Source organism: Poecilia reticulata, chromosome 3 (assembly GCF_904066995.2).
Source record: "Poecilia reticulata chromosome 3, P_reticulata-male-v2, whole genome shotgun sequence".
Classification (NCBI taxonomy): Eukaryota; Metazoa; Chordata; class Actinopteri; order Cyprinodontiformes; family Poeciliidae; genus Poecilia; species Poecilia reticulata.
The window spans coordinates 15,562,140-15,579,028 of NC_088832.1; the positions used below are offsets into that span (position 1 = coordinate 15,562,140).

The 16,889-nt window shown below is 39.2% G+C and overlaps 1 protein-coding gene across 1 annotated transcript; it reads left to right on the forward strand.

Moving 5' to 3' along the window:
* Nucleotides 1–285: 285 nt before the first annotated feature.
* Nucleotides 286–16,852, forward strand: cdh15 (cadherin 15, type 1, M-cadherin (myotubule)). Its single transcript, XM_008405123.3, has 14 exons — nucleotides 286–582; nucleotides 8,322–8,489; nucleotides 9,550–9,705; nucleotides 10,063–10,207; nucleotides 11,130–11,311; nucleotides 11,719–11,847; nucleotides 11,963–12,145; nucleotides 12,876–13,120; nucleotides 13,213–13,349; nucleotides 14,031–14,261; nucleotides 14,380–14,619; nucleotides 15,210–15,358; nucleotides 15,480–15,671; nucleotides 16,100–16,852. Exons 1-14 carry the CDS (start codon nucleotides 532–534, stop codon nucleotides 16,298–16,300), a joined length of 2,409 nt encoding a protein of 802 aa, XP_008403345.1. The 5' UTR covers nucleotides 286–531; the 3' UTR covers nucleotides 16,301–16,852.
* The last annotated feature ends 37 nt before the right edge of the window (nucleotides 16,853–16,889 follow it).

Genomic DNA, 16,889 nt, shown 5'->3' on the forward strand with positions numbered 1-16,889 from the left:
ACTGTTGCTTGACAGGAAGACAAAAGTTAAAATTCAGACTAAGACTCGCATCATTCTTTGGACTTATTTTTAATCCCACTCTTTGCATTCTTGTCTTGCTATTTAGAAAAAAATTAACATCCTCGTTCGCCGTTTCCTGTCTTCATCACCAGCAGCTGCTCCACTTCTCTCTTCATGCCTCTCTCTCTCTTTTTCTCTCTCTCTCTCTCTCTTCCATCAGGCCTGTGAGTGACAGCACATGTGCTGGGGTTCATTGGAGGCCTGCTGCTGAAATTCTAACCCCTTTTACCCCACGACTGTGAGACATACCCCAGCTATGGACAGGGTGGAGCTGTTGGAGACAGATGCTGGGAGAGGGAAGGAAGGACAGACTTGCAACGGTGGAAGGACAGAGAGGGAAAGACAGAGAAAGGTTTGGAAATTGACCTGTTTTGGCCATTTTTTTTTGTGCAGTAAAGCCACAGAGGAGGCTAAGATCTGGCTGTGGTCAGAGGTCTGTGTAGAGTGAGGTTCTAAGACCTGGTTTTGAGGATGGCTTTGTGGAGGTTGATGAGCTGCTTGCTGAGTCTGCTGGTCTGTCAGGTAAGAAAAACAAACATCTCTTGTGAATCTGCTGTAAATAAAAATGAACGGAATGTGATCATTTGTGAAAAGTTTCAGTGTTGGTCTTTGTGTATAGATTCAAAGGATAAAACACCTTCAAACTTTGGTGTTTCTCCCTTTTTAAATTGTTTTCTTGACCTTAAAGCTTAGCTGTCTGAGCTAGGAGAAAGGCATATTCCTTCTGACTTTCTTAGTGCAATGAATCATCAGAACAAGTCTCAGGATACAGCAGTTGGCATTACTTTGCTTTCTGTGAATATAAGCCATTTGCACTTTAGCTGCACCATTTGAAGCGACTGCCCTCTCTTTCCCCTGCTTTCAGCTTCCTGTTTCTGCAGAGCATGATCTTGTTTAAAGAACAACCTCTTGCTGCCCCGCTCCTGAGATATACAATTTATGTTTTATACCTGAATGATGTCCTCAATTGAACATCTACTTATTTTCATCAATGGAGGCGAGACTCCGGCTCTGCAATCAGAGCATTCGGCTGAGCTAAACATTTCATCCACGCCGGAGAGGGGATGATGAAGTGCTCTGAAGAAGACGAGACCCCAGATGTGTTCAGAGAAGACTCGGGGCGTCCTGCGTCTGCAGACGCCAGCGTGACATTTAAAATGGATGACGAAGTAAACTGTCTTATTTCCAACGACACTTCCAAATACCATCAGTCTTTTTGTTCTGTTTGGATCAGTAATTCAGCCCAGGTTGAACAGACGAGTGAATTGGCCTCCGACGACTCTTGAGGGGGAGTGCTATGATCCGTTCATGTCGGAGTGGCTGTGCAAGCGACTCACGTCTTCTCAGTTACCGAATTTGCTTCTGCCTGCTAAGTGTTCCTGCAGCTTTCCAGGGATCAATTGATTGAAAGGTCACCGAAAACAGGTGATTCTTTTGTTGTCCACAGTTCTGACTCATTGTGGAGAACAAAAAAACTTTAAAAAAAACAAACAGTTGTGACAGATTAGTGACACATGTTTCTGAACTTCAGTCGAATCCTTATCTTAGGTATGAATAATATGAATAAACAGGCTTTTCAGTCCTAAATTAGGATTTTTAACTTGCTCCCTCCAAGTTGAGTTCATGTGCCAAAACATGTACTTCATTCAAAAACTGAAGAGTACATTTCAGAACTGTTTTCAATGTTTTTCTGGGTGGGTTTCAATATGATTACATTTCTATTTTTATCTTTGGTGAAATAAATGCATCACTGATCACAAAGGATTATTTAAATGGTCTAATCTAAAATATATTTATAGCATAGATTCTACGTTTGTCCAGATGTAAAACAAAAAACAGAAAAAAGTGAAACGGGTTTTTTCCACAATGCTGAATATGAAAAAGCTTCAGTGCTGTTATTTTACAATTTTTGGAAAAATACCATAAAACCCATCTTGGTGAAAGCTAAATAAAATAAAAAATAATGTTCCCACCTGGATAAGACTGTTGTTCAGTAATATCTTTTTCCTCAGTGTGTCTTAAAGCTTTAAAACCTTCCTTAATTTCTTTATTATTTTCTTTCAGGCAGTCAAACCTTCTTGTGAACCTTTAAAGTGTTTTTAATACATTCTTCTTCTTCTTTTCTGGACATCTTTTAAGTTTTTCTTTGAACTGTGGCTGTTTTGTTATTCACTTACAGTCTTCTAGTTTTGTGGGTTTTGAGTTTAAAATTAAAAAAGTGGAAGGAATCGAACGAAATTGTAGACAGAAAATAGTAGTTTCTGTATATAGAGTGTGCAGCAGTGACCAGTTGTCCCTTTTTAATTGAGTCAGTTGTCCCTTTTAGAAAGAGGGGAAAAATCCAGCAGAGGCCAGACACAGTACTTTTAAGATGACATCCTTCAGCTCAGAGGCGATCGGCTCCAGTCCTTTAGATGTGCCTCTGGTCCAACAGACCTAAATCAAATGGCTCAGTTGGCTATCAAGTTCTCTGTTTTCCTTCCTGCCAATGATGCCACTATTTGACTCAAGTGTGTCGAAGTAGACAATAAAGATCCACACCTTTTCTGATCATCATTTTTATCAGAATCCCTCTAAAACCTGGAGAGTTAAATGCATCAGCAAACAAAAGTAAATTGCCTTTGAAAATACTTTGCCACTGGACTGAAAATGTGTGAAAAATTACAAAAGTTCAAATAAAACTTTAGAAAGATTGTCAGAAACTGTCCAAAACATTTAGCCACACAACATTCTATTTTCTTTTTATGGTGGATCATACGCGATGGTGTTGGACAAAAAAAAAAAAACATTTTCTGTGCTGCTTCACTTCTAAATAATGGCTCAAAAGCAAAAAAAAAAAAAAAAAGTTCTCTAATAAGTTAGCGACCAAAATGAAATCCTTGTAGCCATTAACACCTCTCAGTCAAGCGGAGGCTTTCATATGTGTCACCTGATATCTTTTAGTTGTGTTTGAAGCGAGAGGTTCAGGCCTGTTGGGTGTTTGTTGTGGTGGGGAGTGGGCAGAACCCACAGTTGTTGCCAGATGCACACATGACGCCATTTGTGCCTCCTTGTGGAAAGACTAGTCGTGGGTTACTCCTGGACCATGAAATCAGGTATAAATCCAGAGTGTGCAGCAGTGACCAGCTGGTCTCATTCATTCGAAACGAGTCAGTCAGAGAATTTCGGGTCTAAATTTACACCTCGCCCGTTACCTGCAGACTGTTTTTAACTTCCTAGAGTTTCAGAAGGAGCAAAGGTTACCGAAACTACGTCCGCTTCATAAAATGGGTCACATGAACAAAGAAGTTAATTTCCTTTGCTTTGTGTTACCTCATTATTTTTTACAGACTGAGAAATGGAAGACCAGCTGCTCAGTTGATCTGAAGGTCCTGCATTAGAGTAAGCCAGCTGCAAAGTCATGATGGGGTTTCCAGTTGCACTGTTTTTTTTTTTGTTTTTTTATATGTAATCAAAAAACTTTCAAGAACTGTGTAAAAACCCTATTTGGAGTTCCTTGCCTGTGAAAAGCTTTGTCTCCTTGCTAACATCCAGATTTTTCTAAAAAAAAAAAAAAAAAACTTTTTTTATTTTATCACACAAAACAAGTTTCACATTTAGCCACTTGTTTCAATCAGTGATTTTTCTCCAATGTTGTATGTTGTGCTAACTCAAAAAAAAAAAAAGACTATGATTAATATTTTCATACAAGCAACAAGAGAGGAGGATCTAATTTTCCACTTGCATTGTCATGGAACATTTTAACTGTGTTTTATTCAGCTTAAAGCCATGACCTTGCTCTGCATTCTTAAAGCTCAGACATTTGCTCCATGGTAAATGGACATACTTGTAGAGGGACCATAAATAGAATGCTCTGCTCATTGCAAGCTAACATGACTTAGCAAAGAGTATGTTTGTGGGGCCCTCAGAGAATGACAGACTGGCTTAATGTGTGGCTAAGGAGCAGAAGAGACTGACTTCTGCACCTGTCGAACCTTTGGCTTTTGGCCAAGGAGACAGTCTGCCTTTGCTAAGTCATGTAACTGACTCAAGTTGTTGAGAGACTGTTAAATTTGCAGATGAAAGAAAAAGACGCAATGGACATGCAGCAGAGCCTTTTGTTTATGTCTGCAAACTTTAAAAGGTGACGTCATCCTGAAAGCATCATTCAGTAAGCCTTATGGGAGCTTACTGATTGATGCTTTTACATGATCTTACTGAATGGGGTTTTCATTCAGCAAGATATCCTCAAACATATCCTAAAAAATATGAGTAATGTTTTGTAGCAGGCTTTTTCATCACTTTAATAATAAAACAGTAAAAATGAAAACCAGGACAGTTTTAAGGTGTTCTCAAGTCTGTCTTATTTGTCAGTTACTCTAATTTAGAAAGAAATAAAAACACAAATCTACCCCACAGCACTCAACAACTACAAACACCCATCCCTACATCATATATTATCCAAAATTATTTAAAAAATTACTTTCAACTTTCCAAAATAAGTTCCCCAGGCTTTCCCTCTGCTGCTGTTCAGTGAGTAAATGGCTCATCGTTCCATTGTTGCTCCTGCACTCCTCTTATGTGCCCTGAAAATAGTACTAATGTTCTCTTTGTTGCTCCCTTCAAATCTCCATATAAATCCTAAATGGTCTTCTGAGTTACTGCTGCTGTGATTATCGTCACCATCTTGATTGCTGGAAACCATAACGCTACATAACGTCTGTGTTCCCCTCGCTATGCGGCTGTTCCCCCACTGTGATGTCAGGCAAGTGTTTGGTTTCCATTTTATATTTTTGTTTTGTTTTCTCTAAAGAAAATTTACGTCAGCGATGTTTGATAGACTGTCTGTGAATGTCACTTTGGACTACATGTGAACCATATAAATCTGATTTTTTTTTTTACATACAGTATATTTGAAATATAAGCAAGAAAGTTGTTACTGCAAATTGGGGTGTTTGATTAAAGATAACCCTGCATTATGTGTTCCCCTAAGAGAATGAGATCTCTTAGCTTAATCTGTCTTAATGTTCCTCTCAACACACCACTGGGAAAGTGCGGACATTCTTGAATTTGGGGAAGATTATCCTGCCAAATAATCCTCCCCTTTTGTTGCTGTGAGACCAAATCATCCCCAAACAAGATGTGGACTCGTCTGGGAGGCAGAGCAGTCAGAGTATCTGGGAAAAGGCTCTGAAACGGTTAACCTGCAGCATGTGGTGTCATCACCCGGCCTGTCAGGAAAAAGACCCTCACTGGTCTAATTGGTAACGTGACACTTTGCTGGTACTGCATCCTTGTCTGGTAAAAGCATTACAACAGTGTGCAGATACTCAGAGGAGCCACTGTGCACAACACAATGTCATGTTTTCTAAAGTATGGCGCTCTGACAGGAAGTGTGTGAATTTACAAGCTGCCTGTTTGGTACTTTTTGGTGCTTGTAAGCGTTTCTGTTCTCCTTTCTGTGTCTCAAGATCCGGAAAAGCTGGAACTCGTTGTGGCCATTGTGTATAATGGAAAACCTTCGTCCATTAATCTTGGAAACATGACATATCATAACTCTACTCCAAAATGCTTTATTCTCCTAACAATGTGGTGTCTAACGTTATTTTTTACTGTGTGAGTTGTTTCCTTCATTGTTCATTTATTTTGTCATAGAAGGACTGCAATTGTCAAGGCATCTGCAAAATAACTTTACTGTACTTATAAGGCTTGCTTTTGGCAAATTGATCTGAACATAGTTTCCATGTTTTCCATTTCTCCAAACGGTGTTCTTCCTCATGAAACGATTAAATTTCATTTCTTTATGCGTGTCAATAATTAATGTCTCTCTTTATGGTGCCCTCTTTAAAATTATTACTATTTTACATTTGTGGCAAAAATTTACATGCACCAAAAAAACTCACATTAAGTCACTTTTCTACATTACATTTGCTTAAAAAACTTTGCTCCAAACTGCAGGACATTCCACCAGTTTGAAGATTTTAACAATTTAAGGAAAGTTTAGTTGAACTTTCCACGATTTATTGCAAAAATGCACAAAAAGTAAATTTTCCATTAAGAGACACCAGGTGGATGAAGCTTTGCTGGTATGTGAAAGTCTTAAGTACGTCAAAAACTAGCAACAAACCTGATTTGATTGGTTGCATTGGGATGTTTTATGTTGTGCCTGAACCCAAGCCGTTGACCTGGTATGATGTGCAGATAATTTGTTTCTATGTCTTGAGGATCCCATCTGTAAACAGAAAATGATATCAAATGAGGTATTTAAGTAAGCAAACAATGTAGGTTCATGCGTACTGCAGCCATGTCTACAACCTGAAGTTTATCATTGCTTCCACAACTTCAGTTACTGTATTTAGTACTCATTTTAAAAGTCAATTTTAAAAATCAATTTCTTTAGGGAATTGAAATACACAGATGTTAACTAGTTGGATCTCTAATTGACAGTTCAGTTTTCTATAACGGGGATTCTGTGGCGCTATCAGCAATAAGGATCTTACCACCACATACCCAGATTGTGCTCAAACTGGGTTTCATCCATTTCAAAATGTAAGTTAGTTTTGTGTATTTATGTAACTCTGAATCTCAGAAAAAGCAAAAACACTTTACAAGATAAAATGGTCCAACTCATATGAAACAGAATCATTTGACAAAAAAAATAACCCAGCACCTTTCCAATCTTGTCTGATTCAGATATAATATTACATGTTTAAATTTATAAACTAATATTCTTTACTTAACCCAGTCTGCTATGTACTTCAGATTACATGCTGATGGTTAAGAATTTTCCCACAGAACCCCCAAAAATCTGAAACATCCTTCAAACCTGTCTAGCATGATTATCAATTGGCCGTTTCCTTAAAATATTGACGTAAAATTGATTGTATTCCCATCATCCTAATAAGTAATTAATCTCCAATCATAAACACCCCCGACTACCTGTCACAAAGGAGTGTAAATGTTTCATTAACTCAGTTATTTTTAACCAGTAACTCCTCCATATGCCCAAAGTAAAACAGTGATCCTCCAAGTTTAGATATGCTCATTTTCATAAAGTATAAGACGCTTTACTAAGTTCAATAATTACAAACACAACTGGAAATCAGCTGTTATTGACTTTGAGACTGAGTAGATACCCGGAACATGTTTTACAGTGAGGAAGTAATAAAAGCCAGGTGTTAAATATGGAAATGTATAAACACCATAAGGAACCTGTGAGGGTGACGGAGACAACTGGAATGTGGGTGTAAACGTGTCAGAGTGGGGGGGGGGATGGACAGAATGAGTTAAATAGATGGAGGTCGGGGATATAAAACGGTCTAAGATTAGCCTCCCTCTGACTCGGCCTGCAGATGCCAGTCATGGTTTCCGTTCTTCCCTACACTTTGCAGCAGCATGACAGCTGATCTGTGCATCACACCCAAGATCTCGGTCCATTCGTATTATGCCACATCCTGAAGACTTATTCACAATTAGGATTTGCATGCATTGGGACATCAGTGTTCAGTTACGTCTGAGTGAAAACACAGAAATGAGCATGTTCTCCTTGTCCGGAGGATTACGTCTTTGAGCTGTTAAACATATGAGAAGTAGCGCTGACTCCAGTGAAATCCCAGAGACGAGCAGGAAGCGACCAAAGGAAACATGCACATGATCTTATGCGTGGGAGTGGGTGTTTGGTTGGTGGTCATGCATATAGTGTACATGTGATCCCACAGTGTGAGAAAGTGCACAAATGAGTGTGCCTGTGGAATTTGTACAGCAGAGCAAATCCGTAAGGTGATCCCAAACTCCCAGTCAGGTGCAGAGCTTGAGCATAAAGGGGAATTTGTGAGTGCGGGTGGGAATGCGGGTGGGAAAGCAGAGGATATAAATCCTTTGTCGACAGCTGCTGTGGGAGTGTGTGTTTCATGAGTGTGTGTGTGCGTCTATGTGTAACTGTGCTCCTGACAGCAATGTGATGATGGAGAGTTTGTAAAAAAAAAAATAAAAAAAGAGTATGAGCGTTAGTGTTTCCTTGTCCTGAAATAATTTTGCACCCAGATCAAAGCAAGGTGGCAAACGCTGATTTTAGTGGGTGAAACATGAAGCTGAACAGATTCCACATTAGTTATCCATTCTGTCTGACCATAGGGAATATCAAAGCATGGTAGGAAATTAAGCAGCTGTGAATATGTGTGACTATATAATGTTTATCTTAAATTAGCATAGGTCTCTGAAGTTTAAAATTGTATTTCAGCTTCAACTTTGATCTGACTTACTGCCAACCATATTTCCTCCAGGTTTGTAGCTCTGCTGAGTATCACCACCGTGAGGCAGAGCAGGACCCTCACGTCCTTTACCTCTGGAGAAATCGAGGAAAAGGGATGATAAGAGTCAAGAGAGACTGGATCATCCCCCCCATCAGAGTTTCAGAGAACAGCAGAGTTGTTCCTGAAAACCTGGTCCAGGTAATACTGTAAAACTGTCATATCAAAGCATTTACACGAGCAGTTTTCAGCAATGCAATCATTTCTACACTCACTGTAAATTACCGGACTAAGGCATCAAACTATCTACAATTTTTTCACCACAAACTTCATCCTTGAGGATTTTTTTTGGGGGGGGAAGGCAAAATCCAAAGTTACGTCAATCAAAGAAAGCCATGCAGATCCTAAATCAAAGTTAATTTGCAACTTAACAAGGAAAGCAGCTAGGATGTGGATGTAATTTTTACTAATAAATGTAATCATCATTTGAAAACTCCCCATTTATTTACTCTGGTTATCTTTATTTTTTGTAAGGTTTAAGTTCATGAACTAATTTCTTAGTGGTAGGCGCCTCTGATTTTTAGAAGAATATACCAAAATGTATCAAATATTAAGGAATTTAAATTTAAAAACTACTGATATTTAACTTTTTGTACTTAGTCACAATGTTCTAAAAAATTTTGAATTATTTAATGGAATAATTTGAGCTGAAAGGATTTATTCATTTCAATTTTTATATGTTTCCAGATGTGAAAACATCAAGTTCATCCATGACATCAGCTTTGACGATAATGTGTGTGATGCAATAATTGTTGATTCAGAACCACAAAGTAAATCCATTTTATACTTTGTTTATTTTAGTTTGTTTTAGTTACATTATTTGAAGGCTTCATCAAGGTGAGTGATGAATACTTTTTTGCTGGAGTGAAATTGGTGTTTAATGGGCAGAAGAAATATAAATATCATGATAGAAGTGACGCAGACTGCTGGTGTAAATCTTTCAGTTCTAGAGCCACTGAGTTACTTTTAAAAAGTGACGTGTGACATAAACAAATCAGAAGAAATGGAAACAAAATCCAGAAAATGACTCCTTGTTAATATTAGTCTGAAATCCTGAAGGACCTTCTGAGTTTATACACTCCAGACTTGCGGTCCCCTGTGTTCACATCTGGTGTTCAGAGCAGATTGTCTGCAGTCCTGCTACCCGGTTTCCTGTGGGGGTTTTAATGATCTGCAACTTTTTTCTTGTGTTTCTGCCCAGATCAAATCAGACAAAATCTTCTCAGGAGAGGTGATCTACAAGCTAGAGGGACCAGGGGTGGATCAGGAGCCCAAAAACCTGTTTGAGATTGATGATAAAACAGGAATGATCAGGAGCAAGAGGCCGCTGGACAGAGAGCAGCACAGCAGCTTTACGGTAAGACCTCATTAAAGAACGATCACCCAGAGCAGCTCGCCATACACCGTAAAGCGTTTCTGTAGGAGTTTGCATGTGTTTCCAGTTCATGTTTCTGCCTGAGTTCACATATCATTGCGTCGAACACCAGCACAAACGGTTAAAGGTCGGTTTTCCCGGGCTGTTACTGGCATCTCGGGAGAGATATCCGAGTGTTTCATGAATGTATGTTCACTTTATTTTTCTGCCAGGTCATTTCTCATACATATAAAAATACTTATCTGCTGTTTGATTTGTCCTTTGTGGAAAACCTGAGAAATAACTTCATAAATCACACATGTAATTAAAAAACACTTCTTGCTGTGTCTCTGTGTGCAGCTGAAGGCATTTGCCCTGTCCCCCAGCGGAGAAAGACTGGAGAACCCCACAACCATCGAGATAATGGTGCTGGATCAGAACGACAACAAGCCCAATTTCACCCAAAAGCAGTTTTTTGGGTCAGTCCAGGAGTTCTCTGTCCCAGGTAGAGGAATACATTATTCAAAGGCTGACAATTCATGTATTTTTGTTGTTCTTTAAAAATCACCTTAAGTTTTAAACACTATATTGTCACTCATGTGATTTGAAAACGTACAACCCCAAACAACAAGTACTTTATAAAATGTGGCAGGTTTTTCACTGTATATCATGTGTTTTGTATCCATTAAGTAAGTAGTTTTACATAAATGTCAGATTAAAAGTAACAATGTGAAAGAGGCGTGTGTCAGGAGTCATGATAAAGCAGCAGTTCAATCCAGTCTCCTTCAGCCTATTGTGCCCACGTTAGCTCATTATTATTGTATTGTTTTTTTGTTGTTGTTGTTGTATGCTAACATCTAAATAACTACACTGAACAGATTAGATGACCAGACATACATATAAATCACCTACAAATAGACCTTAGATCCTCTGTAGGAAGCAAAGTGTAGCACAAGGGGCTGATTTTTACCAGGCTACAAGGTGCTGGTGTAAATGCTAAACCAAAACTTATTCAGGTGTGACGAAACACTGAGTTCCACTTACTTAACAGATTTTGAGTTAAGTAAAACCTTTGCTTTCCAGATTTTTTCTCGCATACATACACTTGCAGCATGTCACTCATGACATCATTTATCATGGCGACTAGGTGCTGATTTTAAAGCCCATCGGAGGAACAATGTGAATCATACTCATAGTGAGATCTATCAGCAGACATTGCGACATGGCAACAAAGCAAATATCAATCAACAAATCATCTCACCATTTTTGAAGCAATGATTCATTTGTATCCTATGTTGTGTCTTTGTGCATCTAGCTGCAACTTCAGATACAATAATCAGAGCAGCTTAATAATCGTTCCACTGCTAACTAGTGCACTCAAACACACAATTCACTCTCTGGCTGAAATTTTCAAATCTCCTCGACAGGAACATTGGTGATGTCAGTCTCAGCCACAGATGCAGATGACCCGATGACAGAGAATGCAGTGCTGGGCTTCTCCATCGTCGGTCAGGAGAGCATTCCTCCCAATGCTGTAAACAAGACTATGTTTGGCATTAACAACCAAACAGGAGCTATTTACACCAGAGATGTGGGCCTGGACCGAGAGGTAAATATAACACAGAGATACTGGTGGATAAAAGGAAACACCAAATTTGGACATTGTGCAATGAGGACTGTATCGAGGATGAGCAGTACCATGTTCCTCTTGATTTGTACATTTTAAACATCAGTAAAACTACACATTAAGAAAACTTTCAAGATCTGGCACCATGGTGGGACACTAACAACCTGATTTTAAAGATCAGAAAGATTAGTACTCAGAGGATAATGAATTATTGCTATAATGTTTTTCAATATTGACTATTAATCAAATACTGTAAATATGGCAGAAATGAAATATTCTTATGCATGTGCAATTCTTTTTTTCTCCTGACCTCTGGCCCAATAGTTTTTGTTGAATAGTTATAATCACGGCTTGATTGATTCCTCTCAACAGGCTGTAATGTGTTCCAGGTGGTGAAGGAGTTCAAGCTAAAGCTGCGGGTTGCTGATATGGGGGGCGACGGATTAATCGGTGATGCTGTAGCCATCATCACCGTATCGGATATCAACAACCATGCACCCCAGTTCCATCCTGCCTCAGTGAGTTTGAGCTAATGGATCACAACGCAATGTGGCTTCCACATTGTTACTGTATAAGCTGGAAGCAATGACATTAGTTAAATCTTCTGATTTGTGTTTTTGGCTCTGCCTGTAGTACAACATTAAGGCACTGGAGAACGTTTACAACGTTGAGATTGGCCGAGTGAGCGTGATAGACAGAGACGACCCTGGAACAGGAAACTGGGAGGTCAAGTACACGGTATCTCATGACCCATTTGGAAACTTTGCCATCCAGACAGATCCAGTCACCAACCAGGGAATCCTGACTGTGGTGAAGGTATGCGACCCGGGAAACATTTTCTAGGGACGGATTAGGATTGGTGGCATTTAAGCATTTAAGTGACTCAAAATTCTCAAGAGTGACAAACATTGCTTTTTTTTAATTCCCTTTAACCAAATTTGTACTTTGTGTTTGAAATGGAAAATGTTTTAAAACTTAAAAGTTTAAGGGGAGCTTTACATGGGTTAAAGCCTCACAAGATTTGGATTGTTGAAAAAATTAAGAATAAGTTACAGCTATATGCTCTCCCATTTTCTTGATAATATTTGATTTCTTAGGAATTTGTCATTTTCTCCTGTTGATGTACATAATTTATAAAAATTAAAATCCACATTAGCTGGCAGGAGAACAAATGAAAAAAATAGGATATGTGAAATTGCCTGTGACTTTGCAGACTAAGAACAGGTTTTGCAAAGCACAAGATTTTTTTAGAAAGTACCTTTTATTTAGACAATTTAAAATTTCAAGCATCTTTAAAAATATTTTCAGAGTGACAATCTGTGCAGCACAGGACGGCAGAGCTTGTCAGACAAAACTACATACTACCATCTACTGGTTCATATGTAAACCGAAAGTTGAACCAGCAATGTTCTTTGATGAGGTTTATGTTTTTGCATTATGCTTTTAATTGAAATTTACGTAACATAAAGTAGGTAAACGTGGTGTATACATCCCTACTGTCCAGCAGCAAAGCTATAAAAACGGTCTTTTCTGTGCTGTGTTGCAGCCCCTGGATTATGAAATCAAAAGGGAGCACACCTTGATTATTACTGTGGAAAATATCAATCCTCCGAGCATCAAGGCGCCCAACTTACCTTCGAGTTCTGCTACTGTGTCAGTCACAGTTGTCAACGAGAATGAGGCTCCGTATTTTAAGGAGAACCCCATACTGATCCAGGTCCCCGAGAATGAGAAACCCGGAAAGCTGCTGAAAAGAAACATTGCTTCAGACCCAGACCATTCTGAACTGAGGTAACTACGTACCTCAGCACCTCAGAAGAGACGATTCTCCACATAACAATAAGAAATATTGACTGATTTTTCCTTTCTGTTTGTGGTATAAGGTTTGAAATTAGCAAAGACCCTGAGGGGTGGCTGGACATCAACCGAGAAACGGGAAACATTTTCCTCAGAAGGTCCTTCAACATGAAATCCCCACATGTCAAAAACAACATTTACAGTGCAGTCATCAAGGTTACAGGTTTGTTCACATAGACAACACAGACATCTCTGAATGTGTTTTTTTATGGTATAGACAGTAAACAATCACTTACATTTAGAATCAACAACAAAAAAGAAGCTGATAAAAAAAATTCCCTCCTCCTTAAGTAAAAACTGCAAACTTTGAATTCACTTTCAAACTGTTTTCAGAGGTACTTAGTAAACGAGTACAGGTACGTCATATAAAACATACAGCAACTGTATGTTGCTTCATTCATTTTGTACATTTCTATGGTTATAAGGATGTACTTATCTTTAAAAGTTTAATAAATAATAACTTTATGGAACTTAACACATTAATCAATGATAGTATTAAAGCCCTTCTGCTGCCACCTAGTGGCCAGAGTTATGTCAGTTATATCTAATTTGGCTGAACAATTAACCAAAAACTGTTATCTAAATGTTTTGTAAGCAATGTACTACATTTAAGTGAATAACCTTTATTTGGTTTAGGATCTACTTGACAGGATAATTTAGTTTAAATAAGGCTGTAAGGAGTTAAGAGTGTATGACTATATTTGTGGGTCATTAGTTTGATGTGCTTCACATTGTCTGCCTATAAGAAATTGGGGTTTTAAATATCTGAAATGTTTATGATCACATATCTACATTGTAGATTTTCTACTGTTGTGATATTTTCTATTCATGCTCGCTTGTGCAGATGCCGGTGGTGCTTCAGCCTCTGCAGCGGTGAACATCATCCTGGAGGAAACCAATGACTTCCCTCCTCAGGTCCTCCCTTTGAGCCGTTTCTTATGCGCCGGTGACAGGAGAAGGACTCCTGGTTTTTTACTAACTGCTGTGGATGAAGATCGTTCTCCACATGCCGCTCCCTTCATTTTTGTCATTCCTGACTCTTTATTGTCAAACTGGACTGTCACTAAAGTCAACGGTAGGAAAGTTGGCGGGTTGGGGGGAGAGGGCATAGATTCATGACGAATCCTCCTGTGATTCTCAGGGCAGAACTGTGTGCTCATATTTTTTTTCTTTGTCCATATTTGCTGCTCCAGATACTCATGCAATCCTCCGCCCCACTGTAGAGCTGGAAGCTGGAGAGTATACAGTCACAGTATGGGTCACAGACTCCGGCAGTCCATCTCAGAGCGCTTTAAGTCAAGTTAATGTCACCGCATGTCTCTGTGACTCCTATGGTGACTGTAGATCTGAGGCGGGAGCTTTCTTAGGCTCCAGAGTGGGAATCAGCTTCATTGCTCTCATTATTATCATTGCATCTGGTGTTTTTCTACTTGGTAAGTGCAGTGCTGAAGAAATACTTTTTAAACTCTGAAAAAAGTAATGAATCCAGTTCCTTTTATCAAAAGATCAGATTGAAGAAAGCTGAAGTGGTTTATCCAAGGAAAATGAATCTGTAATCTACTGAACTCTCTAACAAACTTATCAATTTCTACTCTGGTTCCTACTCTAAGCATATCTGAAGAGCTTTTTAAATGTATGTTTTACTTTTTTAAGTTAATCAGTGTCATAGAACTTTTAATTAGGAAACCATGATTTCCTGTTTCCAGTGGGTAATTGACATGATTCAGAAACACATTCCTCTCAGCATCTCTTCAAAATTAGAAAAATAACAAAACATATCCTTCAAGTGAGGCAGATGTCCTTAAAAAAAAGTCAGAAGATAACTGCAAAAACAAAACAGCTACTCACGTAGATCATGTCCAGACTTTCATTTACATTACAAAAAGAAACTTGGAACTGTGACAAACATGCCTGGATGAGATGTGAATAGATGGATCTCAGGTCCACTGAGGTGTAAACCTTGATTTCGTTTGTTAGTTGCGGTAATACGATCAAATATGAACCGACCAATTCTTGTTTGTAGTGCTGCTATTCCTGGCTGTGGCTATAAATGCCTGCGGGAGACGTCACCACATAAAGAAAGGATCCGGTCTGCTGGTCGGGGAATCAGAGGACGACATACGGGATAACATCCTCAACTACGACGAGCAGGGAGGCGGTGAGGAGGATGAGGTAAGGCTCGCTGGGAGACATGACGGTGACCTGCTGAGGTCGAAGCTTGCAGATCTTCGACCTCAGCCTGCCTGTGTGTTATCACCTAAGCGCACATGCTTCCTCGTCTCACCTTTGACAGAACGCCTTCAACATTGACCTGCTGTGGAACCCCCGTGACGCGCCTCCCGCCCCGTGGTCCTTCTACCCGGGGCCTGGCCTTCCTCGAGGCAAGCAGCCCCTCAGGAAAGACGCCCCACACAACCTGCCCTCCCCCGTTTACCCCCGGCGGCCTCCTGCAGATCCCGCTGATATCGAGGACTACATCAACGAAGTGAGACGCTCCAGCTGTCACTCAGGTTTCAAAGGCAAAAAGCCTCTATAGCTAAACGATAAACTAAAAACTAAATACCAAAGAGGCTCAAATGAGTATTTTCCAAATGAACAGATTTTGTGTCGAAAATGATCAAAAATGAATCTTTATTCACAATTAACTCAGTTAGCTCAGTAAAATCAAGAAAGAATTTGACCTCTTACAGATTAAGTTCTGCTTACATTTTCATAAAGGAAACGAGGTTCATCGTGGAAAGATGAGGGAAAAAAATAAACGATAAAAATCCAACATCCATTATTAAATGATGTCCTAAATGGTGTTGCACATAAAGCAGGCTACACCACAAATCTGTTGAAAATTGCGACCTGTCGTCCCAGTAGGTTTTCTTATAACTTAGTAAACTTTTTTTTTTTTTTTGCACTTCTCAGGGCTTGGAGGCTGCAGACAACGATCCCAACGTGCCTCCATACGACACAGCCCTGATCTACGACTTCGAGGGAGAAGGCTCAGTGGCTGGCAGCCTCAGCTCCATCGCTTCGGGCAGCTCGGACGGAGATCAGGACTACGATTACCTCAACAACTGGGGACCCCGGTTTCAGAAACTAGCCAATATGTATGACCCACGTTAAAGCCAACAGAACAGGATCTGTGGCGTTTAGGGCACACTTCATGCTTGAGGTGATTTTTTTTTTCTGGACACATTTGAAAGTTATTTCAGTCCAACACAGGATCCTAAGAAAAAGCGAATGGGACTTTAATCGAGTGTGCCTTAATTGAGTTTATTTGAACACAACCTACAAGGTGACTTAATGCAGCATTTTGTGAAGAGTCATTCAAAGTTGTGCATGCAGAATGTCTGTCCATCTTCTTGCAGCTTACTAATAATGCACTAAAAAGGCAGGAAATTCTTTTTTTTAATGTATTTTTTTTTTTTTACATACATAATTTTATAAGATGAGTCTTTAATATTTTTGCTTTAGTGTTCAACAACAAACCCTCCATTCCAGCATTTGTTCATCTTTAAGGGAGGTAGCTCTACAGACAGCAACATGGAACATTCAGAAATACCTTACCTGGAGGTAAAGAGTTTAAATGTTTTTTTGTTTACTTTTTTTTTAATAAATGTTGCCCAAATTCAGATTTTACTGGTGTCTTTAAAATAAAGTGGTTTTTCTCATAAAGCTGGCTTTATTTACTCATGTGCACCTGTGTATTCAT

Coding starts and splice junctions, on each gene's coding strand:
- cdh15 (XM_008405123.3), top strand. CDS start 532: ATGGCTTTGTGGAGGTTGATGAGCTGCTTGCTGAGTCTGCTGGTCTGT. Junction 14,620..15,209: donor ATCTGGTGTTTTTCTACTTG/GTAAGTGCAGTG, acceptor TCTTGTTTGTAG/TGCTGCTATTCCTGGCTGTG. Junction 15,359..15,479: donor GAGGCGGTGAGGAGGATGAG/GTAAGGCTCGCT, acceptor CACCTTTGACAG/AACGCCTTCAACATTGACCT.